The sequence below is a fragment of the Anomaloglossus baeobatrachus genome, chromosome 5 (genome assembly GCF_048569485.1).
Source record: "Anomaloglossus baeobatrachus isolate aAnoBae1 chromosome 5, aAnoBae1.hap1, whole genome shotgun sequence".
In the NCBI taxonomy this organism is placed as follows: Eukaryota; Metazoa; Chordata; class Amphibia; order Anura; family Aromobatidae; genus Anomaloglossus; species Anomaloglossus baeobatrachus.
This window is the reverse complement of record NC_134357.1, coordinates 252911606-252939211: the sequence shown is the minus strand read 5'-3', so window position 1 is coordinate 252939211 and position 27606 is coordinate 252911606. Positions and strand designations below refer to the sequence as shown.

The following is a 27606-nucleotide window of genomic DNA, read 5'->3' as shown; positions in this document are numbered from 1 at the left end:
GTCCCGCTGCATCCATCGCAGCAGCCATAAAAAGTAGAAGAATCCGGTAAAATAACAATTGAGGTTGCATGCGTTGCACATTCAATCCACAGGATCCGGTCATGTGCGGTTTGCGTTTTTTTGCCTACAGGCAAAAAAATGCTGATGTGAAAGTAGCCTTACTTCAATGTCATTGAGATACCGTAAGTCAAGAAGAACATTCGAAAATAAGAAAAAGTGTTCCTTCAAGTAACAAACCTCCTCAAACTTCTTTGCTTTGTACTGATCCGCTCCTTTAAGAAAATTTAGTAAAATGATGTCACAGAGAACAGTGCCCTGTAAAATGAAACAATCATACAGAAAAGTTACATATGGAGGACAATCACTGCACAGTACCATGGTACACTGTTCTTCTAAATTTCTACTTTCTGCTTAGTGTCTTTTAATACTGATATTCATCTGTGGGGTGGAGAAAAAAATACTACATGGCATATCCAGTGACAAGCAAAAGGGCAACAATGTTCTGAACTTTGACTTCCACTTTCAAAATCTCTCCATCCACTTCAGCTTTGAATGCGAAACTACCTTCATTTTATAGACAATCATCTTGGCTATCTCATACATAAATTTAACTTGCTACTATTTAATATATGATTAGTTATGCAGATTATTCTCATGTCACTGCATTGTTACTGTTTTGCTCCTTAAAATCTAAAGTTTAATTATTTTTTTAATCCACCTTTAGCTATCAAAACTACCCGAATCCTTCTGAACATGCACTTGATCAGATTCAAGCATGTCTTGGTGCATATTCGTCAACTCACTTCGGTATATACAGTATATAAAGCTTTTTCTTCATCTCTACCCACAAGTGTTGAATTTTGTTGAGGTCTGGGGACTGTGGGGGCCAATCCAGCACCTCTACTTCATTGTTATTGAACCATTTCTTCGCCAATCTCGATGTATGCTTTGGGTTGTTGTCCTGCTGGAAAACTATGTCGCCTTTTTATATTCAAATTGTCTCTTCAGGGAGGAAGGTGATTAACTCTAGTGCCACCTATTAGAAGTAGCAATCCTACAAGTCAAAAGTGGCCCTTTAACAAGCCTTTTCGTACTGTATGGCCAGATCAGAACCTCAATTTGCAGACACGGTGTTTCGGGGTGATTGCCCCTCGTCAGTGCAAAGTATGAGGTCTGATCTGGCTTTATGAGAAGGTAAACTGGGGTTTAAGGGGAGAACATTTCTCCTTGCGGAGACTGACAAACCAATCTGGTAGTCAATAGTGAGGAGTCTTATAGCTGCAATGCTCCTCTGGGATATATTGAAATTGTCTCTTCAGGGAGGAAGGAGACGAACTCTAGTGCCACCTATTGGAAGTAGCAATCCTAAAGGCTGCTTTACACGCTACGATGTATCTGACGATATGTCGTTGGGGTCACGGTTTTCGTGACGCACTTCCGTCATCGTTAGCCATGTCGTTGCGTGTGACACCTACGTGCGACTCCGAACGATCGCAAATAGGATGAAAATCGTTGATCGTTGACACGTCATTCAGTTTCAAAATATTGTTCGTTGTTTGGAATGCTGTAGACATATTGTTACGTTTGACACCCTGACAACGATGAATAACATCCACACGACCGCCTTGGTCAAACAATATATCGCTGAATGATGTAGCGTCGATTGTGAGATGTGTACGTGTGACCGCTACAAAATGACCTATGTGCGATCTCGGCAAATCGTAACTATGATCTGGGCATGTCACATCGCTAACGAGATCGCTAGCGATATCGTTGTGTGTAAAGCAGCCTTTAAAGTCAAAAGTGGCTCTTTAACAAGCCTTTTCATATGACCTAGGATTTATGGCAGATCTTTATGATCTTATTTTATTTATACCAGACCTTTATGAGAAGCTAAAGAAGGGTCTAGGGGGAGAACATGCAGAGTCTCCTTGCGGAGACTGACAAACCAATTTGTCTGTCAGTGGTGAGAAGTTATAGCTGAAATGCTCTTCTGGGATATATTCTTATACTTATAGTACTTGAGTATAAGAAGTAACTTGTCAAGTAAGATACTCATTGAGACCACTATCGATCCTGGTCAAGTATCCAACGCCTTAGGCTGTGAAACAACTCCATGTCATCAGGCTTGCTTTACTGAACTTGACAGTTCCTTCAATATCTTGATCCGTTTGCCTCTTTCTCCCTTGTCTCATCCAGAAGCATTTACACCCATCAGAGCCTAGTTTACTGACTTTCATCTCATTACTCTAAATCAACTGTTTCCAATGTTCTAATGTCTATTTTTCTGCAATCTTGAGCTGACACTTCTTATGAGGATATTGAAGTTGAGGCTTCTTCACAGGGCGTAACTACAACGGTCGCAGAGGTCACGACTGTGACCGGGCCCAGCAGCTTAGGGGCCCACTCTGCAGATCAGCAAGCCAATCCTTTCTGTGAGAGGAGCTGTGCTGATCTGGTGCAGACCACGTGGCCGCTATATGACCCGGTGCCGCCGCCGCTGACAACGGGCAGGGGGGCCCAGTGTCAGCGGCGGCGGCACCAGGCCACCCTCCCCCGTCATCACGCACAGCAACAATAAAGAAGCGTGGAGCGGCCCGTGCAGCTCCACGCTCCATCATTCTCCATCTGTGCCTGCGCGGTGACGCCACTCCTGTGCGACCGTGGTGCTGAGAGCACAGAGTGCAGGGCGGGATGACGCCGACCACACCTGCAGGGAAATGGAGAAGAGGTGAGGACGGAGCAGCGGGGGAACGAGGGGACCTGAGGACAGCAGCGGGGGAACAAGGAAAGAGGTAAGAACCTGTTTGTTGTTTTTTTTTTTTTTAAAAAAATAAGTGCATACACAGTGGCCGGGGTCCGGGGGAGGGGGGAGCATGGGGGGCTGCCAGCATTATACATGGAGCATGGGGGGGCTGTCAGCATTATACATGGAGCATGGGGGGGCTACCAGCATTATACATGAAGCATGGGGGGCTGCCAGCATTATACATGAAGCATGGGGGAGCCGGCTGCATTATACATGAAGCATAGGGGGGCTGCCAGCATTATACATGAAGCATGGGGGGGCTGCCAGCATTATACATGAAGCATGGGGGGCCGGCTGCATTATACATGGAGCATGGGGAGGGCTGCCAGCATTATACATGGAGCATGGGGGGCTGCCAGCATTATACGTGGAGCATGGGGGGCTGGCTGCATTATACATGGAGCTTGGGGGGTGGCTGCATTATACATAAAGGCATGGGAGGCTGCCAGCATTATACATGAAGCATGGGGGGGCCGGCTGCACTATACATGGAACATGGGGGGGCTGCCAGCATTATACATGGAGCATGGGGGACTGCCAGCATTATACATGGAGCATGGGGGGTCTGCCAGCATTATACGTTAAGCATGGGGGGCTGCCAGCATTATACATGAAGCATGGGGGGCTGCCAGTATTATACATGGAGCATGAGGGGCTGCCAGCATTATACATGGAGCATGGGGGGCTGGCTGTATTATATATGGAGCTTGGGGGGGTGGCTGCATTATACATAAAGGCATGGGGGGCTGCCAGCATTATACATGGAGCATGAGGGGGGCTTGCATTACACATGGAGCATGGGGGGCGGCTTGCATTATATATGGAGCATGGGGGGCTTGCATTATATATGGAGCATGAAGGCTGCATTATAGATGGAGCATGGGGGGGCTGGCTGCATTATACATGGAGCATGGGGGGCTGGCTGCATTATACATGGAACATGGGGGCTGGCTGCATTACACATGGAACATTGGGGGCTGGCTGCATTATACATGGAACATGGGGGGCTGGCTGCATTATACATGGAGAATGGGGGTCTGGCTGCAGTATACATGAAAGCCTGGGGGGCTGGCTGCATTATACATGGAGCCTGGGGGGCTGGCTGCAGTATACATGAAAGCCTGGGGGGCTGACTGCATTATACATGGAGCATGGGGGGCTGGCTTGCATCATACATGAAGGCCTGGGGTGAATTATAATATATGGAGGACTATGGGGTGCAGTATAATGTAGTGTGAATGTTTACATATGTGACATTTTTAGTGTCATAAAATTCAGACACTAAAAATCATTAATACTAAAAGTGCCAAAAAAACTTCTTAAAAATACTAAAACTCGTGTAAAAAAACAATTACCTTTTTGTATGCAAAATGAATAAATCTATAATGTTGTTTATATCACAAATATAATATACAGCAAAAAAAATGGATGCAGCTATATACCAAGATGGGGGACAAAGATATAGAAATGGGATGGGAAAGATGGGTGCTGAGGGAAAGAGGCTCTTTCCCTCAGCACCCAGCTTTCCCACGCTCTGCTAAACATCTTTCCATCAGCACCCAACTTTCCCATGCTCTGATAACTGTTATGATGTGGTAACTGTGGACTATAACAAAAATCCCATCAGCAGAAAAACACAAAAAAAACACGAGTAGTTAGAACCTAAGCTGACCGCAATCCTCTATCTGTCAGACCACACTAGAAGTAGCCGTTTAGCGTTCCTAAACACACCTAGACGCCTCATCACAGCTGGAGAAACTTACTACACCTCACAGAGAGAAATGAGGAAACCTATCTTGCCTCAGAATAGAATCAAAGTCAGCTTCATTACCATTCCTGGCCACCAGAGTGAGCTCCACACCAGCACCCACTCGGATGACATTCACAACAGATATCCCTCAGCACCAAGATTTCCTATATTCTGATATCCAGCTTGTCCTCAGTACCCATCTTTCCTATTCTCTGCTATAAATCTGTAGTGCCCCTGAAGCCATCAGGGAGCTACAAGGTACTGCATTCCCACCATGATGCAGGGCCTACCCCCTAGGGACCCAGAAGACCAGTGTCGGTAACAACCAAACACTCCAGATAATCCCTATTTTTCCACAAATTCCCCATAGACTGGTACTAGGCTAGGGTTGGACCAATGGATGGCCGCCTAGAGGTGGAGCCAATTCAGTCCACTAGATGACCAGGTGGGAGGGGCAGACAGTGGACAGACAGTCAGTGAGTCGGTGACAGAGAGAGAGGAATGACTGCCAAAAGTGAACAGGGACCTGAGAGCCCAGACGGTTAGTTGCCGGTGGAGTATGGTGGAGTGCTCCTGGAACCCCGCAGCAAAGGGGTACAGAATCCTAGGTCAGGCAAACGCTCCAGGCAGACCTGATAAAATTTGCACAGTGAGGGGACCATCAAGGACCTCACTGACCTTGAAGCTCGGGACACAGTAGCAACGGGAGAACCGGGGAACAAGACCAGAGACTCCGACCCCACAGGGTTCACGCTATCGTCATATAGACTACAATTAAGGGACTACCAGGAGGTGACCCCCAGTCGCTCCAAGCTACGGGGACAAACCAACCAAAGACAGGTGCAGGGGAAAAAGCCACCAGGTCACTAAACCGGCACTAAAGTGATCTGCGGTTGAGTCCAGCCGGCCTCGGGTGACCAGTTTCCAGCTTACTGTGAGTAAAGGAACCAGTTACACTGCAACCCCTTGTGTGGCCTACTTTCTTTCAACACCAATCTCCATCGCCTATCCTCTGGGGCCTGACCCTGCTTGCGGAGGTCTAACATCCAGGCTGCCACTAACACCAGCCCCAGTACTGAAAACTGTGCAGCGGCGGCTCTTTCCACATAGCCGCAAACCGCAAGTGGCGTCAAGTGAAAAACCTTCATTTAAGTCCCTTGTAAATATACTGCTTTTAAAAAAGCACCCAGGACACGGAACCGGGCAATGACCAAAAAGTGACATTCCCCAGTTATACACCGCCCTGGACCGAGTACCCCATAACCCTGGGCGACACACATCTTTCTCTTAGCACTCAACTTTCAAATCTTTTGCTATACATCTTTCCCTCAGTACCCAGCTTTCCCATGTTCTGATATCAAGGGCATGGAAGGAATGGAAGGATGTATAGCAGAGCATTGGAAACATGGATGCTGAAGGTAAGATGGATATCAGAACATGGAAAGCTGAGTGCTGAGGGAAAGAGGGATATCAGAGCATGGGAAAGCTGGGTTCTGAGGGAAAGAGCCAAGTGTCAGTGTAATCATCCTGTACCCCGAGTGCGGAGGGTGGCAGGTCCAAATTTTGCCCCAGAGCCCATCGAACTCTACTTACGCCACTGCTCACATGGTGCAGTTTGGCAATTTTCTTGGCTGATAGATTGCTATTGATGAGCTGGATAATGTTGTTTCTCTTTTCTTGGGATATCTGCTTCATGGCTGCTCCTCAATTCAAGCCAGTAACATTTGCTTGGGAATCAACCTAATAACACACTAAGCTATTAGGGAATGTGAGAACAGGTTGTAATTTATAATATACAGAAAGAAATTTATTTTTTCTGCCACCAAGAGCAAAACAGTAACAATGCAGTTATAAGACAAGAATCTGCATAACTAATAATTTAATGGGCACATACTCAGATGGAATGCAACTGACAGTGATCATTGTCAGAATGGATACCAAGGCACTGATCCACCATATTCTCTTTTGTGAAAAAATGCATATGTTCCTTTTCAGTGACTCTGCATAGTGTAATCTTCCATTTTTTACCATAGAGTAAAACAAATAGTATCTGACAGATGGAGGCTGTAAGAACACACTTATGGTTTCCTTGTAGTATATAGGGACTAGTGATGAGCGAGCACTAAAATGCTTGAATGCTCAGTACTCAAATCGAGCAGCTCGAATGCATAATGGAAGTCAATAATGGAAAGTATAACAGAACTCAATGGGAAACTGGGGGAGACTGGAAAATGACTAAAATGGATGGAAACAGAACTTAAATGCAACGGGGACAGCATGGGGAAGATGCCTGGATGCACCCCTGACTCACAGGTCACCCCATTTTTTATATCCAGGCAAGGTAAAGCACACAACTGAGGGCTGATATTATCAGACTGGGAACATAGCAGCTCGCAAACCTGCAGAAGTGTCCCATCCATTAGATGTGCATATTCTGGTGCATTAAGGGTTTTTAATATCATTGGTCCTATATGGATCAAAGGGACCTTTTGGGCCTGATAGGCTCCAGGGTCTGGTGTAACAGCCAATTGTCTTCTATGAGACAGGAACAAACGTAATAATGTATTATGACAGTCAACCCTTTTCTGTAAAGCAAAAGGCATCATGGGGATTATGTCTGCATTAAAAACGTGTTAAAAACGCATATGTCCCTACATGTGCTGTCCCTACATGTGCCGTGCTTCACGGCACACGGGTGATCTCCATGTGCAATCCGTGATCCATGATAGCACATGGAGATAAACTCACCTGTCCCCAGTCCTGCTGTTCATGGTGCTGAAGTCTCCCGGATGCTGAGTCCGGCTGCTGTGTCTCTCATTGCTGTAGCTATGGCTGTGCGGTGCATAAATGCATATGCATGAGAATAATTCGCCCACGGACCACACTATGGAGTGATCCGTGAAACACGTACCAGAAAAACACGTACAATACATTGAAAATAAAAAGCTTTTTATACTCACCCATCTCCAGTAACGCTGTCTCCGGCCGCTGCTGCCTCTGCTTCCAAACTGGCTCATTATTCTTATGCATGTGGATTTATGCACTGCACAGCCGGCCCGGAAGTAGCTGCAGCAGTGAGAGACCCAGCGGCCGGACACAGCATCCGGGAGACTTCAGCACCACGGATAGCAGTAGCGGGGACAGGTGAGTTTATCTCCGTGTGCTATCACAGATCACTGATCATGGATAGCACATGTAGAACCCATGTGTGCCGTGAATCACATCAGTGAAACACGTCTGTGTTTTTACTGACGTGTGAAACAGGCCTACGTCCATGATTCTCATACGTATAAAAACTGTCACATATGTAACAGAATCACTGACGTGTGAAACAGGCCTAAAGGGAACCATACTTGAGTAGAAGAAGAAATCAAGATAGTAGACAACTGGGACATGACATACCAACTAAAACAGACATAGGAGAGCCACTAAAACTGTTCTTTAGTAATGACCGATGTTGTTTTATGTATCCAGAAATAGCTGGTGTGCGGCTTTAATCAGGGAGAGACCAAAGAGAAGGAGAAATTTTCGTTTAAAGCAGCACTTTAGTGTTTTTTTAATTTCACCATTGGAGTGGTGTTTTAGTTCGAAGTCCCCTGCCCCTAGTTCTGTTTTCAGTTTTGCTCCCATTTCTCTTTGGTAGTTTGTGACCTGCAGGCTGCTTTAGCGTTTCATAGAGGGAGCCGAAAGTCACAATTCAATACAAGTCTATGAGAGGAACATTCTGGCTCCTATAGACTTGCATTGACAGCTTGTCATGTAACTTCTGATGTCCAGCCCAGAGGGACACCATATAAAGGTGAAGATGCTAGAGGGTGAATATAAGAAAGGGAGCAGGTTTAACGCAACACTCCAGCGCTGAAAAAAAAGAAACGCTGGAGTGGTGCTTTAATACACATTCACAGAGTTGATTCATTGGTGTTACTTTACCTCTGTCATTATATACTAATCGAATGCCCCTAATAAATTTCTTCTTCCCTAATTTACCCTCCCCAACCTCTCATTCCTTACCCCATAAAAATACTAAATGCTAAATGTATGTATACTTATTCATAATGTATTTAAACAAATTTATAAATGCAGTTCATTATGTAATATACGTTTAAATTTAAAATACAATACAAATTATTGAAACTCTAAACGAATGAACATCAAATAGCAATAAAAAAAGCTTTACATTGGGTGACACAACTTTTTCATATACTTGGTATATGGTATATAATTGCTGTATATATGTATATATTAAAAAAAAGTCCTCACCACACCAACAGACGTAAAGGCTGCGACAATATTGATAAGGGTTGGAATAATATTGAATTTCCCAGCCTGGAGAAAAGAGAAGAAAAAGGCCTAAATGTGGTAAGGCAAGAATACGACATAAAAAGAGAATTTTTAAGGTCTTTAAGAAGGGCATGTGTCGCGGGCGGGGAGGACGCCGTCGCTGTTGCGCTCTCGCTAACGCTCGGGTCTGGCGCTGCTGCGGCTGCTGCTGCTCGGTGGCTCGAGCGGTGGGCCGGATCCGGGGACTTGAGCGGCGCTCCTTGCCCGTGAGTGAAAGGGGTGGTTGGTTTGGGGAATTTAGTCCGTGATGCCACCCACGGGTCGTGGTGAAGATGGGCACCACCGCTGCTGCTGACGGGGATCCCTGGAGCGATGGTATGGAGCAGCTGGGATGTTGTTTTCCCCCTCCGTGGGTAGGGGTCGGTGGTCCCGGGGCCCGATGATGTGCCGGGGAGGCAGGGTCGGTGAGGTGCAGGGTTGCAGGGACAGCGCGGCGCGGTGCCGGATGGCACGGGTGTACTCACTCAGCAAGAAAGGTACAAAGTCCTCGGTAAACCAAATGGCTGGATGGACGGGTCCCGCAGCCGGCTGCAGTGTCTCTCCCCGGACAGGTGATGGCGGCTGTCTTTCCCTGCACCTTGATGTTCTCCTTCTGACTACTATGGATTCCCAACGGTAGTCCGCTCCCCGGTGTATGGGTACCGGAGGAGCCCGTTTGCCCGCAGGCGCTGGCCCTTGGGTCTCTAGCCTTAGGCGGTAGCTGTATACCCTCACGGTGTGGGCGGCTGCCTTCAATCGGGACTTTTGCTGTTGTGAAACCCCTGGGGTTCCAGTCACATGCGGATCTGACTATTGTCGGCGGCTCCAAGCCTGGTCGGGGTCCGATGGCCCTGCCTGTTTGTGCTGGCTTCACTTCGCTCCCCGGTCGGTACCAGGTGGGCCAACGCCCAACCCCGGTCCTACGGTTCCGCGTTGCTCCACCACTCCTGCAGACGGCCACCACCATCTGCCAACCTTGCTGTCAGTGCCTAGGCCACAAACCCAGACACCCCAGTGCTCACGCCTCACTCTTCACTGCTCAACACTGAACTGTCACTTTTCCCGCCTCCAGGCCTGTGAACTCCTCGGTGGGTGGGGCCAACCGCTTAGCTCCGCCCCACCTGGTGTGGACATCAGACACTGGAGGGAGGCAACAAGGGTTTTTGTTTGGCTGGTGTCCCTGTCTAATGGGGATGTTTGTGTGTTATCTGTGACGACCTGGCTAGGCCAGGGCGCCACACATGGCTCACAGAGTAATTTTTCCGGAGCACCATAAAGACACACCTCAGTGGATCTTGTGAGCAATACCTCTCGATAAAGATCAAAATAATTAGCATTAAATATAAATTTGCGGAACTGCATGGCAAATTAAAAAAAACAAACCTAAAATACTCACGTGAGCAACAAAAATAAAATAAGAGCAAAAACTGTCCACTTTTGATCTGGTTGCAGGTGCTCCTTAAAGGAAACCCAACCAGCTGGATTTTCATATATAAAGTAAAGCTAGTGTTATACTGGAGCTAGGATGCTGAATGTAAATATGTGCAAGTAAAATTCCAGCAATGCACTGGTGTTAGATTGACAGGTGCAACAAGAAGGGAATATGTGGGTCGGGTCTTGCTATATATTCCTGTCTGCCCACCGGGCCTTCTTCCCCCTGTCACCATCATAGACGTTAATTCCGGCGCAGGCAGACAGACAGGAGTGGGAATAGATAGCAAGACCTGCCTCACATATTCTCTTCCAGTCGCACCTGTCAATCAATTAGCAGTACACTTCTGTAACTTTACTTGCACATATTTCTGGAATAAAACATCCAATCTCAGAACAAAAGGTATGTTTACATTCAATATCCTATCGCCAGTATAGCACTGGCTTTACTTTATAGATGAAAATCCTGATGGTTTGTTCCCTTCAAGGCATATGGCCATCTTTGGAGATATTATATTTTTGTTTAAATATATTTTGGGTTAAAAACATTTCCACAATAGTATTTTATTATTCATTATGAGTCACAGTCCCTATATGAGTTAACTGTGAAACCCTGAGACCACTGGTATGTCTTTTAAGTATGACGCCCTGGCCTATCAGGTCATCACAGGGTATTGTGCAATCTGCCCTTCTGTATAATATCCACCTCCTCCTTGGTTACGAGTCCCTGACCTTTGGTCTTGCCAAGAACAAGCTAATCAAAATCCTAGTAACACTCTGCACTACACCCACCAGACCCACCAGTGGCTAACATGAAGGGAATAGGGTCGCCCCCTTGGGGGATTGGTTAAGGGGCGGTCAGGAGTGTCAGGAGTCAGTGAGTGGAGAAGTGACTCTCAAGGGGAGAGGTCACAAGTGAGTTGAGTGGTGACTCTTGTGAAGAGAGGTCAGGAACTGGGCTCTTTGAGACTACTAGGTGGCAGACGTTGATCTGGGCCTGGTAGGAGCTGGACCTTGGTCGCAGGGGATCGTGACAAGGGGCACGGACTGTCGAGGAGAACAGCCGGCGGCCTTGTGCCATCACCGGGCAGGGGCCAGGGTACGACGGGGTACGTGGACCCTAGGTCAGGAAGGAGCTTCAGGCGTCCTGACAATTTACCCGACGAGGACGGAGCCTTCAAGATCCATTCTCCACCAGCTCCAAAATCGGGCTACTAGCGCAACGAGGGGGATAGGACATTCCCATTACACAGTCCAGAAAATCCCAAGCGTGAACCCTGAGAGCAAGCTCACCCAGTTAGACATACTGGTGAGCGGGACCCGATTAGTTTCAGGCTAAAGGGACCAACTAGAAGACTAGGTGCCAAGGCAAAGGTCACAGACTAACAAGCAACACCAACGGGCATGGGATCCAGGCGTGTTCCCTCTCAGTGGCAGCGGTGTCCAGAACTTTGGTTTACCACAGTTGTCGGTGTCAGCGTTATTGGACTGAGTAAGTACACAAGTGAACCTTACCCCAATGGCACCTCCCCGTCACCACCACCGAGTCCTGGGGCATTCCCCCTACCCGTGGAGGGGTAAACACCTAGATGCCCACACCATCGTCACCGGGTACTCCCAATCGCAGCGGTGGTACTCCATCTTACCACGCACCACGGGTGACGTCACAAAATTTCCACACCATCCCCTGTAAATACTTCCCCCTTTATTCCGAGTGGCTGCGCGACCCCGACCCCTCGAGCCACCGCGAATTGGGATCCGAGCAGCCTGGCTGCTGACACCGGGGTGGCACATAAGCATCACATTTGGGTACATGTATGTAATTCATGACATTTTTAATTACAAAAAGCATTATAAAAGCCGGGATAGTCATAGAGAGAAGGCATAACATTGTGGTATGAGTCATTACCTACAGTGCTGGCCAAAAGTATTGGCAATTCTGTTAGATAATACTCAGTTTCTTCTTGAAAATGATTGCAATCACAAATTCTTTGGTATTTTTATCTTCATTTATTTTGCTTGTAATGAAAAAAACACAAAAGAAAATGAAACAAAAATCAAATCATTGATCATTTCACACAAAACTCCAAATGTGGGCCAGACAAAAGTATTGGCACCCTTAGCGTAATACTTGGTTGCATAACCTTTAGCCAAAATAACTGCGAACAACCGCTTCCGGTAACCATCAATGAGAATCTTACAATGCTCTGCTGGAATTTTAGACCATTCTTCTTTGGCAAACTGCTCCAGGTCCCTGAGATTTGAAGGGTGCCTTTTCCAAACTGCCATTTTGAGATCTCTCCACAGGTGTTCTATGGGATTCAGGTCTGGACTCATTGCTGGCCACTTTAGTAGTCTCCAGTGCTTTCTATCAAACCATTTTCTAGTGCTTTTTGAAGTGTGTTTTGGGTCATTGTCCTGCTGGGCCCTACATTATGCTGCAAAATTTGTTGGTAGTCTTCAGACTTCATAATGCCATGCACACGATCAAGCAGTCAAGTGCCAGAGGCAGCAAAGCAACCCCAAAACATCAGGGAACCTCCACCATGTTTGACTGTAGGGACCGTGTTCTTTTCTTTGAATGCCTCTTTTTTTTTCCTGGAAACTCTATGTTGATGGCTTTTCCGAAAAAGATCTACTTTTGTCTCATCTGACCAGGGAACATTCTTCCAAAACGTTTTAGGCTTTCTCAAGTAAGTTTTGGCAAACTCCAGCCTGGCCTTTTTATGTCTCGGGGTAAGAAGTGGGGTCTTCCTGGGTATCCTACCATACAGTCCGTTTGCATTCAGACGCCGACAGATAGTACGGGTTGACACTGTTGTATTCTCGGACTGCAGGGCAGCTTGAACTTGTTTGGATGTTAGTTGAGGTTCTTTATCCACCAATCGCACAATCTTGCGTTGAAATCTCTCGTCAATTTTTCTTTTCCTTCCACATCTAGGGAGGTTAGCCACAGTGCCATGGGCTTTAAACTTCTTGATGACACTGCGCACCGTAGACACAGGAAATTTCAGGTCTTTGGAGATGGACTTGTAGCCTTGAGATTGCTCATGCTTCCTCACAATTTGGATTCTCAAGTCCTCAGACAGTTCTTTGGTCTTCTTTCTTTTCTCCATGCTCAATGTGGTACACACAAGGACACAGGACAGAGGCTGAGTCAACTTTAATCCATGTCAACTGGCTGCAAGTGTGATTTAGTTATTGCCAACACCTGTTAGGTGCCACAGGTAAGTTACAGGAGCTGTTAATTACACAAATTAGAGAAGCATCACATGATTTTTCAAACAGTGCCAATACTTTTGTGCACCCCCTTTTTTATGTTTGGTGTGGAATTATATCCAATTTGGCTTTATGACAATTTTTTTTATTTTATTTTTTTTCATTGAAGACAAATTAAATGAAGATAATAATACCAAAGAATTTGTGATTGCAATCATTTTCAAGAAGAAACTGAGTATTATCTGACAGAATTGTAGGGGTGCCAATAATTTTAGCCAGCACTTTTGTATATGATTTTACTCTTTACAGGGAAACATATTTTCTAACTATTTATTTGAAGATCATTACTTACATAAACTTTCCCATTAGGGAACTTTTACTTGTAATATTTATTAAATATAATATACTATTTCATATTTACACAGGAATTGCCTATGCATGTAAAGTACATGAACATCTGTTTAGACCACTATGCTCATTAACTAGCAGTCAATCAAACGAAGGTTGGGCTATCAGCTATCTTCCCATCTTCCCAAACTCTCCCATACACAGGAGGGCTTGGTTTGCACAAGGGTACCTGTGTTCCCCATAAGAGAGCGAAACAGAAAGATCAACCATTAACATTCAACAGTCCAGATCCTTCTCTTACTCAACATCATTTGTCAGGGGCGAATCGGGAGGCCCCCATCTAAATTAGATGGCCAGCTAATCTTGCCAAAATTGACACCTTTGTCCAAATTGTTATCTCATGTGCATGGGGGCCTTTAATTTATGTCCAAACAGAAACCAATTACTTAGCAGCCCTTGGGCATTAACTAGGCCAAGACGTCTTAGTATTTTTCAGTCGGGTATAGCACTCATAATGCCAAAGCCAACAGGGCAGTACTGAAGTCAGTGCATCAAGAATAAAACAGCCCGAGAACTTGGATATGATTTTCTAATGTGGCTGTCATAGCCACAATCTCTTCCTCTAACTGCATGAGCATAAACATGGACCTCTCCCTAATAAGACATATAGAATGAGAGTCATCTGACAACCCCTTTAATTTAACAAGAATAACTTCCAAATTCATTTTAGAGGACATCTACTTTTATTAGGTAAGGCTGTTCCCTAATGTACTTGATAACTGGTCAGGTCTCTACTGGCTTTAATGACTACTTCATTGGCTATATTGTCGATATGTGCACAGACGTATTCATTATAAGACATCTCCTTACAGGCACTTACTATACATTAATGGAACTTGGATGGATACGAAGACCATAAACCATCTGTTTCCCTTACATATAGAAGAAATTGCTTATTGCTGTGAGCTTACATTGCCATAAACAAGGACATCAATTCTTATGCCATATGCCTTGATCAAGGTTCGGAACTCTGAGCCATTGGAACCCATGAAGTATCGTGCATACCTGAAACATAGAAGGTTACAAGGTTGTACCACTCCAGATAATACAAACTAATTTTCATCACTTTCATTAAAATCAATGTACTGAAACATAATCTTTAGGATTATAGTATCATAAGGTTCAAGCCAAAAAAAAAAAAATTATCCTAAGGCAGTTTACTTTCTAAACATGAGTTTTCTCTGATTCTAGCAGATGTGACAGGATCAGGGCTATGTATTCCAGCCACACTTGTGCTGCTAAACCCACTAGTACATTGGCAGTGTCAATAGCCTTCTAATGACGTCACACGAGACGATCTATCGTGCGATCGCACGAGCGATCGTCCCCGCCCCCGTCGTTTGTGCGTCATGGGCAATTAGTTGCCCGTGGCGCACAAAGTCGTTAACCCCCGTCACACGCACTTACCTCCCGAACGACCTCGCTGTGGGCGGCGAACATCCTCTTCCTGAAGGGGGAGGGACATTTGGCGTCACAGCAACGTCACACACTGGCCGGCCAATAGAATCGGAGGGGGGGAGATGAGCGGGACATAACATCCCGCCCACCTTCTTCCTTCCACATTGCTGGTGGGACGCAGGTAAGCTGTGTTCGTCGCTCCCGAGGTGTCACACGGAGCGATGTGTGCTTCCTCGGGAACGACGAACAACCGGACGTTCGATTTTTTGAAGAAGGACCGATATTTTGAAAATGAACGACGTGTCAACGAGCAACGATAAGGTGAGTATTTTTGCTCATTCACAGTCGTTCGGAGGTGTCAGACGGTACGATATGTCTAACGATGCCGGATGTGCGTCACTAACGACGTGACCCTGACAACATATCGCCCGATATATTGTACCGTGTGACGCCGGCATTAGTCATGGAAGGGGTGGACATATCATTGGTGCAACCGATGCTGTCGCACAGGGGACCAAGAAATAAGGAGGCCCATCACTATCTCCAAAGCAGGAGGAATTGTGCATTATGATGAGCTTTTGGGCTGCAAAGCGCACATACAGTCTATTGTTTTGTGCACAGGGGCCATTTTGTGTCTGTGTTTGCCAGTGCATTGTGGTTACATTCTCATAAGAAGTTGGGATATGCATAATATACTTTTACACAGGAGAAAACTGCAAATACCTGAAGTTATATCCTGGAGAAAGATTGCTCTTTTCCGAAACACCGTCGAGCCTGGTAAAGCTGTAGCGCGGAACGCAGAGATCCCAAGACTGGTCAAGGTCGCAGAGCCAACCGATCTTAATACTCATCACTCCCCCCTGTAACACAATATGACCACACATTGCTTATAATATCAGGCCCACCAACCACTATTAGATTCTGATCCAGCTGTAAGATTTTCTATATATTTCTAAATATGCATATATGTATGACTTCAGGGATACTGATTCTCTTTGAGGAGATCCAGCAGTTCCGTTTGCAGAGAGTGTCTGTCGTTTTACATCTTCTGAAGAACTTTAAAGGGAATGTGTGATCAGAAAATTACCTGCTGTTTAATTCATATAAGAATATGTAATATGTATTTTTAGTGGTTTTTTTTAATTTCTATTTAATTATCTATGTTAAAAAATTATTAGAAATCGTCTCGTTTTCACACTGGCCACTAAATCTAACATTAGGCTCATACATCCTGTTCTGTGTATATGACTTTTCAGCAGCCACGTGGATATAGGCAGCAACAGACAGGCTCCTCTATATGAAGGCTTGTTAGTTTTTAGGCATACTCTGATCTAGGTGATTGTAAAGGAAGGCTTGGAGGAGGTGAGTGGTGGGAGGCCATGCATTTACCATCCAATTTCAAAAAATGGTTAATATTAGAGATAAGTGAGCACTAAAATGCTTGGGTGCTCGTTACTCGATCCAAGCAAGTTCTAATGCGGGTGTCACACGAGACGATCCATTGTGCGATATGTCATCGGGGTCACGGTTTTCGTGACGCACATCCGGCTTCGTTGGCGACGTTGTCCCGTGTGACACCTACGAGCGACTCCGTACGATCGCAAATCGGTTACAAATCGTGTATCGTGTACTCGTCGTTTATTTTAAAAAAATTGTTTATTCTTCCCTGCGCCGGTTGTTCATCGTACCAGGGGTAGCACACATCGCTCCGTGTGACACCCTAGGAATGATGAACTGCAGCTTACTTGCGGACGCCGGCAATGCAGTAGGAAGAAGGTGGGCGGGATGTTTATGTCCCGCTAATCTCCGCCCCTCCGCTTCTATTGGCCGTTTGCTCGCAGGCGCTGGCCCGTGGGATCTCTCTGCCTGTGCGGTGGCTTTCTATCCCCCTCGGTGGGCTGTTGCCGTCTTTCGAGTCTTGGGACGGGAAAGGACCTAAGGTCCAGACCTCAATCAGTGAATTCGACGTGGTCCAGTGGCTTCTGGATCTCGTTCTGGGTCTGAGTACCCCTCCTGGTGCTCCGGTTTCCATTTGGCTCCCCGGTTCGGTATCGGTTTGGCTCCCTTACGGTTCCACCAGCCGTCTTCCCGACTCCTGAAGGCGGCAACCACCGTCTACCTCCTGGTCACAGGGTATCTGGGCTCCTACAGACGTTGACACAGTGCTACTCCTCTCCTCTACTCCCTAACTGATCTGTTTTGTGTTTTTCTCGCCTCAGGCTATCCGAACTCCGGAGGGCGTGGCCAACCGCCTGGCTCCGCCCCCGGGTGTGAACGTCAAGACCTGAGAGGGGTGACTCAGGGTTTTTAGGTTGGCTAGTTACACCTTTTTAGGGGCTGGTGTTTGTGTAGGGGGTCTACCTGTGACTACCTGGCTAGTCCAGGGCATCACATTCTCCCTTGGTTTAATATAAACCGTCCGTGGGCTGCCCGACCACCACGGGTTTATTTTTGTTTGCTGCAAAGATAAAACGGGAAAACATAAATACAAGTATACTAAACTTTTTACAATTCAAGCATGCTTTTGCAGAATCATCCCTTGCGGGAGGCACATTTTTAAACGTTGCATAATAAAACAGTTTTATTAGCGGGAACAGGACCAGGTCCTTCCAGTTGCCCACCCAAGCAAACCTAGCCTTGATGCTGCCTCTAGGAAACAGGCAGCACCTCTTTTCCCCAGTCCAGGAACGGGTCAAGGCCCGGGTATTGCCCTTGTGGGCCGGGTAAAAAGTTCCTTACCCGGCAGTCTCTCAGAGGCCCCACGTCCAGGGCACCCCTGGACCCGGAGGGTTGTCATCGGTTACATTGGTGACGGGACCTCGGCCTCCTCTGCTGCAGGTCCTTCCTCCAGTCTGCCTCTTTGGAGGCTGGGGAATCTGATGGGTGGTCCGGGAATTATTTACAAGCCCAAAAGTTATTGGGTGGCCTGAAAGTTCACAGTCTTGTCTATATTAGAACGGGGTAAAACAGCAAAGTCCCAATGGGGACGGGAAGCATAGTCCCAACGGGGACAACAACTGAGGTAGCCGAGATCCGCTACCTTTTACTCCTCATCTTCCTCGCACTACTCTTCCACCATAACCTCAGGGCTGTACAGCGGGGAAGGGGACTGGGGGTGCCCTTTCCTCTTTACGCTGAGGGCAAACCAGCCCCTCTCCCCGCAATGCCGGGTGTAAGTGACGAGGTCGCCGGGTACCAGGTCACGGTCCGGGTGACCTACGGGCAAGTGCGGGTACACGTCCCGGTGGGACACAAACACTTCAGCCTCCAGGCCGGGCTCGTATATAAACCCCCATCCTCGGTCGGTGTCAAATCGCCGGACTTGGTCTTGATAAGTCGGGCCCCGCACCCGGTAGGTGGCACTCCTGAGATTTTCCTTTTCCCGGATGGTACGGGCTAGGATCTCGGCTCTCCTTTTCTCCCGGGCCTCGATTTCTCGGCCCAGCTTGCTCAGCCGCCGCTCCCAATACGGGGCGTCTGCTTGCCCAGGGTCTCGTGGTGCGGGGATCTGGCCCAGCCGGAGGTCCCCGATGTCGGCAATGACCAACACCCTCCGTGGGGAACCCCGCTGTATCGCGGCCGGCTCTGCTGCCTCGCAGCGGCCACCCCGCAAGGCCTCAGCCGAGGCCTGCGACCCGGGAGCGACCAGCCTCACCTGCTAGGCCTTCTTCCGGGCAGCACCCACCTCCTTCTTGGCCGGGCGGACTGCCGGGGCTGGGGTGTCTTCAGGCGCAGCTTCCTCCGGGACCGGCGGGACCACATCAGGAACGGGCAACTTCCGGGAATGGTCCATCCAGGGCAACGGGGTCGGCGCAGGCCAATCATGTGGCCGTCCGCGGGCCACCTCTGCAGGTCGATCCTCGCGGGCGTCTGGGACGGACTCCGCCACCGATGTCGGGGGTGGCAATCCGGGTGGAGAGGCAGCGGCAACCGATATGGGCGGTGGGGGAGGCAGCATGGAAGGCAGGAGCAGACCGGGTCCCTCAGCCGCAGCGGCCGGTCCCTCTCGGACACAGGGGCGTGGGTCGCATACCTTTCCCTCCAAAGCTGCCGCCACTTCACGTGCCCGCACGGCGGCGGCTATCCCCTCCATCTCGGCCGCCCAGCACTCCAGGAGGAAATGCACCTGCGCTTGGAGACGGCAGCTCATCTGTGCGGTCTGGGCTTCCACCCATGCCGCTGTTCCAGGCGTGGGTTCCGGGATCTCGGGCTTGCCAGACGGGGCGGACATGGTGCACACTCGGGGTCCAGGAACACAACGGGTAGCAGAGTCCTGGAGTCCCGGCTCTTTATCCACTCGGTCACATGGCACGGGATCTTCACCCCCCCCCCCCACCTTGGTCTTTTCGGGGCACTCCGCTTTCCTTCTCTTCAGCTTCACTTTTTCTACTGCACAAACTTCTGCACCGCTCTGTTCCCAGGGGGCGGGGCTTCAACTCTCGCGCTCTTTTCGCGGGGAAGACGGGTCTGGCAGGAAACTTCACGCCAAGGGATAGTGACAAGATGGCGGATTCTGAAATTTTTCAACGGGTCACCGCTGACTTCTGCTTCAAGGAGCACTTCGATGTGTACCGCCCCGGGGCTCGGATGGCTGCCGAGCCGCTCGGATCCGTGCTCGTCGGTGGGTGGCTCGAGCTCCTCCCGGACCCGGGGGTCCCGTCGCTCTGAAGGGAAGCTGGGGCCACGTGTAGGGATTTCGGTGGGGGAAGGTTCACGGCCGAGGCCGTGGAGTTTTGGGGTGTAAGTCTGTGACGCCACCCACGAGTTGTGGTGAATGTGGACACCACCGCTGCCGTTAACTAGGCTTTCTGGGACGGTGTTATGCAGCCTGGTGTTGACCCCTCCATGGGCAGGGGGTGATGGTCCCGGGGCCCGGTGGTTGTGAGGTGTGGGCAAGATGGTGTGGTGCGGTGCGCGGCCCGAGGGCACTGTTGTACTCACTATGACAGATACACCGGAGTCTCTGGTAAACCAAAAAGGATGGTGGTTGGTGCCCGCAGCCGGCTGCGCTTTGCCCCTTTCTCAGGTTGATGGTTTCTGCCTTTCTCCTGTAGAACTTGACTGCCTATGCTTCAGTAACGGTAGTCCGCTCCCCGGCTTTATGTGTGTCGGGGAACCCGTTTGCCTGCAGACGCTGGCCAGTGGGATCTCTCTGCCTGTGCGATGGCTTTCTATCCCCCTCGGTGGGCTGTTGCCGTCTTTCGGGTCTTGGGACGGGAAAGGACCTAAGGTCCAGACCTCAATCAGTGAATTCGACGTGGTCCAGTGGCTTCTGGATCTCGTTCTGGGTCTGAGTACCCCTCCTGGTGCTCCGGTTTCCAGTTGGCTCCATGGTTCGGTACCGGCGGGCCACTACCCTGTCCCAGTCCCTTGCGGTTCCACCAGCCATCTTCCTGGCTCCTGCAGGCGGCAACCACCGTCTGCCTTCTGGTTACAGGGCATCTGGGCTCCTACCCAGATCCCTGACAGATGTTGACACAGTGCTACTCCTCTCCTCTACTCCCTAACTGATCTGTTTTGTGTTTTTCCCCGCCTCAGGCTATCCAAACTCTTCGGAGGGCGTGGCCAACCGCATGGCTCCGCCCCCGGGTGTGAACGTCAAGACCTGAGAGGGGTGACTCAGGGTTTTTAGGTTGGCTGGATACAACTTTTTAGGGGCTGGTGTTTGTGCAGGGGGTCTACCTGTGACTACCTGGCTAGTCCAGGGCGTCACATATCCCTCCATAGAGAACAATGGTTCCCACATAGCCCTCCATACAGAATAATGGGCACCACATAGTCTTTAATGCAGAATAATACACCTCACATAGTCCTCCATACAGAATAATAGATCCCACATAGACCACCATATAGAATAATGGGCCCCACACGGCCCTCCATACAGTATAATGGGAAGCACCTAGCCCTCTTTACAGACTAATTATCCCCACATAGCCCTCCATACAGAATAACGGGCCCCACATAGCCCTCCAAACAGAATAATTAGACCCACATAGCCCTCCATACAGAATAATGGGCACCACATAGTCTTCCATACAGAAAAATGGGCCCCACATAGCTCTCCAAACAACATAATGGGCCCCACATAGTACTCCATACAGAATAATCGCCTGTCATAGCTCTCGAACAGAATAATGAGCCCCACATTGTCCTCCATACAGAAGAATGGGCCCCACATAGCCATACATACAGAATAATTGGCCACGCCTTGCCCTCCATACAGAATAATGGGCCCCACATAGCTCTCCATGCAGAATAATGAGCTCCACATAGTCCTATATGCAGAATAATGGGCCCCACATAGCATTCCATACAGAATAATTGGCCCCACATAGCCCACCATACAGAATAATGGGCCCCACATAGTACTCCATACAGAATAATTGGCCCCACATAGCCCACCATACAGAATAATGGGCCTAACATAGGCCTCCATACAGAATAATGGGCCTCACTTAGCCCTCCATACAAAATAATGGGCACCACATAGCCCTCCAAACACAATTGTGGTGCCCCTGTGGCTCAAGTTGCCACAGAGTATTGCACCAGGCCCGGTGACGAGTAACAGGTACAAGACCAGACCTGAACCCCCTGCCCCCTTGATGCTACATTTTGGCGTCACGAACAGGATAATGTGCCCGGGCAAAACTCGGGTACTGTGCGCCTTACTGGACTGTGTTTAACGTATTGCTTAAAAAGGACAGTTGCTATTAGTCAGCCGCGCGGGAAAAGAAGGGGCGTGCCACCGTGGGCGGTACCCACAAAAAGCGTGAGAGAGAGCCCCACTGCCAGCAACCAGCAGGAAACCCTGACTGACTTTAAAGATAAACTGTACCAGTTGTTTTGTGTGTACCCCTTGGCCAAAAAACAACATCATAACCAGCCAGTGAACAGACTCTGGAAGTAGACTCCATCGATGAACTGTGGCTACAGGTCCTGGAACTGACCAGAGGTATGGCGGCTCTGGTCAAAGCGATGCAACCCAAGTAGGGGACTCAGCAACCCGTGATCATTGAACCAGCTGCAACAAAGTTGGACACTTTGCCCGTGGATATCCCTTGAGTGCCCAGAGCGAAGGGGTTGAGACCAGACCTCTGGCACCACCAGCAGCCAAGCAAGAATAATTGTATTCCAATACAAATGTTGATATTTTATTGCATGATGACACTGCTGACCAGTAACTGTTGAAAATGTTTGAAACTGTTTATTGATGGTGCCTCCCATAAAGGGAAGAATTTTATTTTGTTAATTGCATATTGAAAAATTGCAGTGTACTAACCTTGTTTAGTTGCAGCCCGGGAGTGCTGCCATTTGATGTGGGAGAATGTGGCGCGCCTGCGGCTCCAGTCGCCACAGAGTATTGCACCTTATTTAAGGTGCGGTAATCGCCTCGGGTAAGGAAGGGGTAATCACCGGTGTTCCACATTCACACTTTACATATAGCTTAGGAGCCTTCTCACTGCGGAGCTGGACTAGGGTAGGCAGAGGGTTGGGCATCACGAAGCATGGGAATTTCCCGGTCACTAGGACAACCACCTGGGGGGTGGGTTCCACTTGGGGTAGAAGTAAGAGCAAACTCACACAATCACCAGTGAGTCTACCCGGGACTTCAGTTCTGGCGACACGACACAACCATCACCTTTTTCTTCTTTCACGGGTCCTGTGACTTGGAGCAGAGCGCTCAGCTCGGGTTCTTCACTACTAGAGGGGCAACTCTTAGAAAGGACTTTATTTTCCCAAACACCAGTGGCTTCTTCCAACTTACCCGAGGTCGACGGTGCCCATCACAGCGGTGACTAGTGCTACTGCGGCAGCGACCGGGCTTTTTAAAGAACTGTGACTAAAGACACCTGGAACCGCAGTAGCCGACTTGGACTCTTATTACCGGTGCTGGCACCCATCAACTTGGCGACAACGGCCACCGCCACCACTACTCCCCTCATCATCCTCCCCGGGGCCCGCTCCACCTGCGGGGAGCGACTCCGTCTTGGCTGCATTTCCATCCGCCCCGGAGGACAGCGACAGCAGGCAACAGCAGTGGCAGCTAATTCCCTTACCGCGTACCTCAGGTGGTGTCACGAAAAACTTTCACCTCCTATCCCCCTTCTATTGGTGTACACCTTAGGGCATGAAACCAGGCAGGCCACTGCGACATCCCGGACCCTCCACATTGGCCCGGTGACGAGTAACAGGTACGAGACAAGACCTGAACCCCCTGCCCCCTGGGTACTACAGAATAATGTGCCCCACTTAGTCCTTCATACTGAATAGGCTCAAGTGTCAAATAAAATCAGCCTGTGGGCCAGATGCCAGATTTGGAGCACGGGGCAGAGTATGAGATATGTGGTATGTGTTTTTGTTGTGCTCATATAGAAAGCACAGTTTTACCTGCCCAACTGTCTTGACCTGTGCTTGCAACATAAGCAGCAAGACTACTTCCATGTCCCTTACCGCTCAGTTGGTGCATATTAAATTACAGTGGCAGCTTATTAATAAGAACACTGGTAAGGATCTGCAGTCAGTGTGAGGCCTAGCCAAAATGACTATGAGACACAGGTGATGTTATGGGACACAAGGTTGTGTAATGCGTGGATGCCACACTGTGAGAAATATTGATGGCTGGGGATCAAGTACCGAGGGACAGCCACCGCTATCAGGTTCTTGAAATCATCAGTGTCCACAAAACCTAAACACAATCATTTGCAGGGAAAGCAGTCTGATAATGTGGCCGTTCATTATTTTGGCTTGTGGGTGGATGACAGCATACTAACCCTTGCGCTTCAAGGCCTGGGGTAGAGACAGCTGGATGCTGCGCTTAGACAAAAAAGTGGATGTTGTTCCTGATGGTGTTTGTGAATGTGCAAAGACTGTATCAGCATGGGAGCCATCTGCACCTGCATCCTGGACAGAGGATTGACCAGCATGTAGCATAGGGGAGGAGGCAGTGGGGTCACCCGAAGAGAATTGCATTCTGCCGACCTCGTTGACCAGGAGGCATGGCGATATAGCCAGCAATAGACGTACAGAAAACACTCTGATTCCTAGCTTGGGATACATTTTTAAAGCACTCTTAATTGCAAAGGAGATGCCTGAACAGTTGTTTGAGGATGAATATGTCCGCACTTGATGTCAGCGTGTTACATATTTGGAAGCCCAGGTAATGGATCTAAATATGCAACTTGCAGAACTCAGGAGCATTGCAAACTTGCAGAAGAGTTTAGAGCTCACTGAGCACGCTCTGGCTGGGGCCAGTGATATGAAAGAGGGTGCAGGTGGGGAAGCTCAGGACCCAGAGGTAGGTAGCTGGGTAACAATTAGAAGAAGGGGTAGGGAAAAAGGTGTCAGGTAGCCTAGTTCTGATCTGGTGCAACCTAGTTTACTTCAGATCTCTTTCTCTCTGAGCTGCTGTCCTTGCTCTGCATGGCATTGCACCATTTTGGTTCAGTGACTTCATCATCCACCACCTCGTCTTCCACGTCCACATTCTGACTAAATACTGAACACATGAAAATGGCCTAAAGCTACATTCACACAACCATATTTTCGATTTGAGTGTTGTCTGTGAAAAAAAGCTGACACCACTCGCACTGAGGTTATTCAATACGGCTGTTCAGATGACCATTTTCTTTTAACTTGGATAGAATATGCACATGTGGAAACTGGCAGTTTTTTCTTTATGTCAAATAAGACTCATCTATTCAAATCTATGGATGTGCAAAAAAAAAAAATTAGATCCCATACGGATTATCCATATAGCATCTGATTTTTACAGATACAGTATATTGCAATTCCGGATATAGAATTTGATTTTGTATATTTAAATAGCTGCTGATGTATAAAAGAAAAAAAAAAATTCTGGATGAAAATCTAACCATTTTTATATACTTTCGTGAACTTAGCCCAAATGTGAGTTCAATTCTGCTGTGTCTGTGCCCATTATTTGGCCAACCTTGTCTGATGTCACAGATGCAAATTGCCACTTCAGACCGGAAAAGTACTTAAACTCTGGCGCCACATTTTGGATGCAGCAACCCTAAAAGTCAATATCGATCCTTTAAGCCCTGCTGCATGATTTACAATAAGAAACTAAACAAGATACTACATATTTAGACTCGGACCACGTAAATTCAAAGCACGGTTTGGCACATAATTGGTACATCCGCACAGGGGCCCAAGAGGTAAGGATGCCCGTTCCCACCTCCATGGTAGGTGGAGTTGTACATTATGATTGGACTGGAAAGGGCCCATATATTGTTCTTGCAGTAAGACCCTTTTCTGTCTTTGTTTGACAGTGAGTCAAAGAGACACACGCAAAAACAAACCTACTTACAGACTTTTAGGGTCTTTTTCAGATTAGCACTTAAATTGTAGTCACATATAACATAACATGCAGAGTTACTAAAACCTGGATAACAAAAATGGAAAATCAAAGTAAGTGGAGGGGCAACTCTAATCAGCAGATCTTTTCACAGTGGCATCAAATAGATAGATACTGTAGATAGTTAGATAAATAGATAGATAGATAGATAGATAGATAGATAGATAGATAGATAGATAGATAGATAGAGGGATAGATAGATAGATAGATGACAAACCTTCTCTGCGATATTGTTGAAATTCTGGCCAGCAAGACTGATTATGTCTCCAAGCCTGAAGATTGGACAAAATGGGGATTTCTTTGGATGATATCGGCAGTTCAGACTTGCAGGCAGGTTTCCCCTAGTTAAATAGTTAAGAATTAAGTAGTGTAAAATACATACAGTACAGACCAAAAGTTTGGACACACCTTCTCATCTCTAGAACAACTGTTAAGAGGAGACTTTGTGCAGCAGGCCTTCATGGTAAAATAGCTGCTAGGAAACCACTGCTAAAGACAGGCAACAAGCAGAAGAGACTTGTTTGGGCTAAAGAACACAATGAATGGACATAAGACCAGTGGAAATCTGTGCTTTGCTCTAATGAGTCCAAATTTGAGATCTTTGGATCTAACCACCGTGTCTTTGTAGAAAAGGTGAACGGATGGACTCTACATGGCTGGTTCCTACCGTAAAGCATGGAGGAGGAGGTGTGATGGTGTGGGTGTGCTTTGCTGGTGACACTGTTGGGGATTTATTCAAAATTGAAGGCATACAGAACCAGCAAGCCTACCACAGCATCTTGCAGCGGCATGCTATTCCATCCGGTTTGCGTTTAGTTGAACCATCATTTATTTTTCAACAGGACAATGCCCCAAACATACCTCCAGGCTGTGTAAGGGCTATTTCACTAAGAAGGAGAGTGATGGGATGCTATGCCAGATGACCTGGCCTCCACAGTCACCAGACCTGAACCCAATCGAGATGGTTTGGGGTAAGCTGGACAGCAGAGTGAAGGCAAAAGGGCCAACAAGTGCTAAGCATCTCTGGGAACTCCTTCAAGACTGTTGGAAGACCATTTCCGGTGACTACCTCTTGAAGCTCATCAAGAGAATGCCAAGAGTGTGCAAAGTAGTAATGAAAGCAAAAGGCGGCTACTTTGAAGAACCTAGAATATAAGACATATTTGCAGTTGTTTCACACTTTTTTTTTAAGTATTTCATTCCACATGTTTTAATTCATAGTTTTGATGCCTTCAATGTGAATCTACAATTTTCAGAGTCCTGAAAATAAAGAAAACTCTTTGAATGAGAAGGTGTGTCCACACTTTTGGTGTGTACTGTATGTACTAAAATGTTTAAAAAGGACAATACCGTATATCAATGGTCTAATAATGTTAACACTCATTGCATGGTCATACCAAAAGGGTCAGGATGAGACATGAAAATCAGTAGTCATCATCTACTAATTGGCTTCCAATCTTCCTACATCCTAAATTTATGAAATACATTTAGGTACATTGCCCTCGCTACTAAACACCATCATGAAGTGCCTCTTCACCTTTAAAAAATATGTCCTGTTGCAGAAACTAAGGTATATAAAATGATGTAGAACATTTGTACTGCTCCATGTTGTGTTTGCCACCATTTTTAACAAAGGTGATAATTGCAATGTGGGTTGGACTATAGTGTTCTTTACAGCACTGCCAGAAAGTGCAAGTTTTCTTATACCATGGTCCACTGTGGCTTGACCACTATTCATGTGATTTTATGGACACAGATACATAAGGTTTTTTTCATCGCGTTTTGAGTACTTTTTTTGACGTGTAAGACACTGTGTGTTTTTGCTCAGCAAAAATACGCACAATGAAAATCTCACAGTCATATGAAAAAGTTTGGGCACCCCTATTAATGTTA

General features: G+C 47.6%; 1 protein-coding gene across 1 annotated transcript in view; it reads right to left on the bottom strand.

Annotated features, from left to right (window-relative positions):
- Positions 1-27606, bottom strand: part of P2RX3 (purinergic receptor P2X 3) — a 149809-nt gene that overhangs the window by 7185 nt on the left and 115018 nt on the right. Inside the window, exons 7-11 of the mRNA XM_075349352.1 lie at positions 25931-26054; positions 16059-16195; positions 14849-14942; positions 8820-8885; positions 238-315 (exon numbers count right to left, since the gene is read on the bottom strand). Coding sequence (XP_075205467.1) covers positions 238-315; positions 8820-8885; positions 14849-14942; positions 16059-16195; positions 25931-26054 — 499 coding nt within the window. The remainder of the gene's footprint in view (positions 1-237; positions 316-8819; positions 8886-14848; positions 14943-16058; positions 16196-25930; positions 26055-27606) is intronic.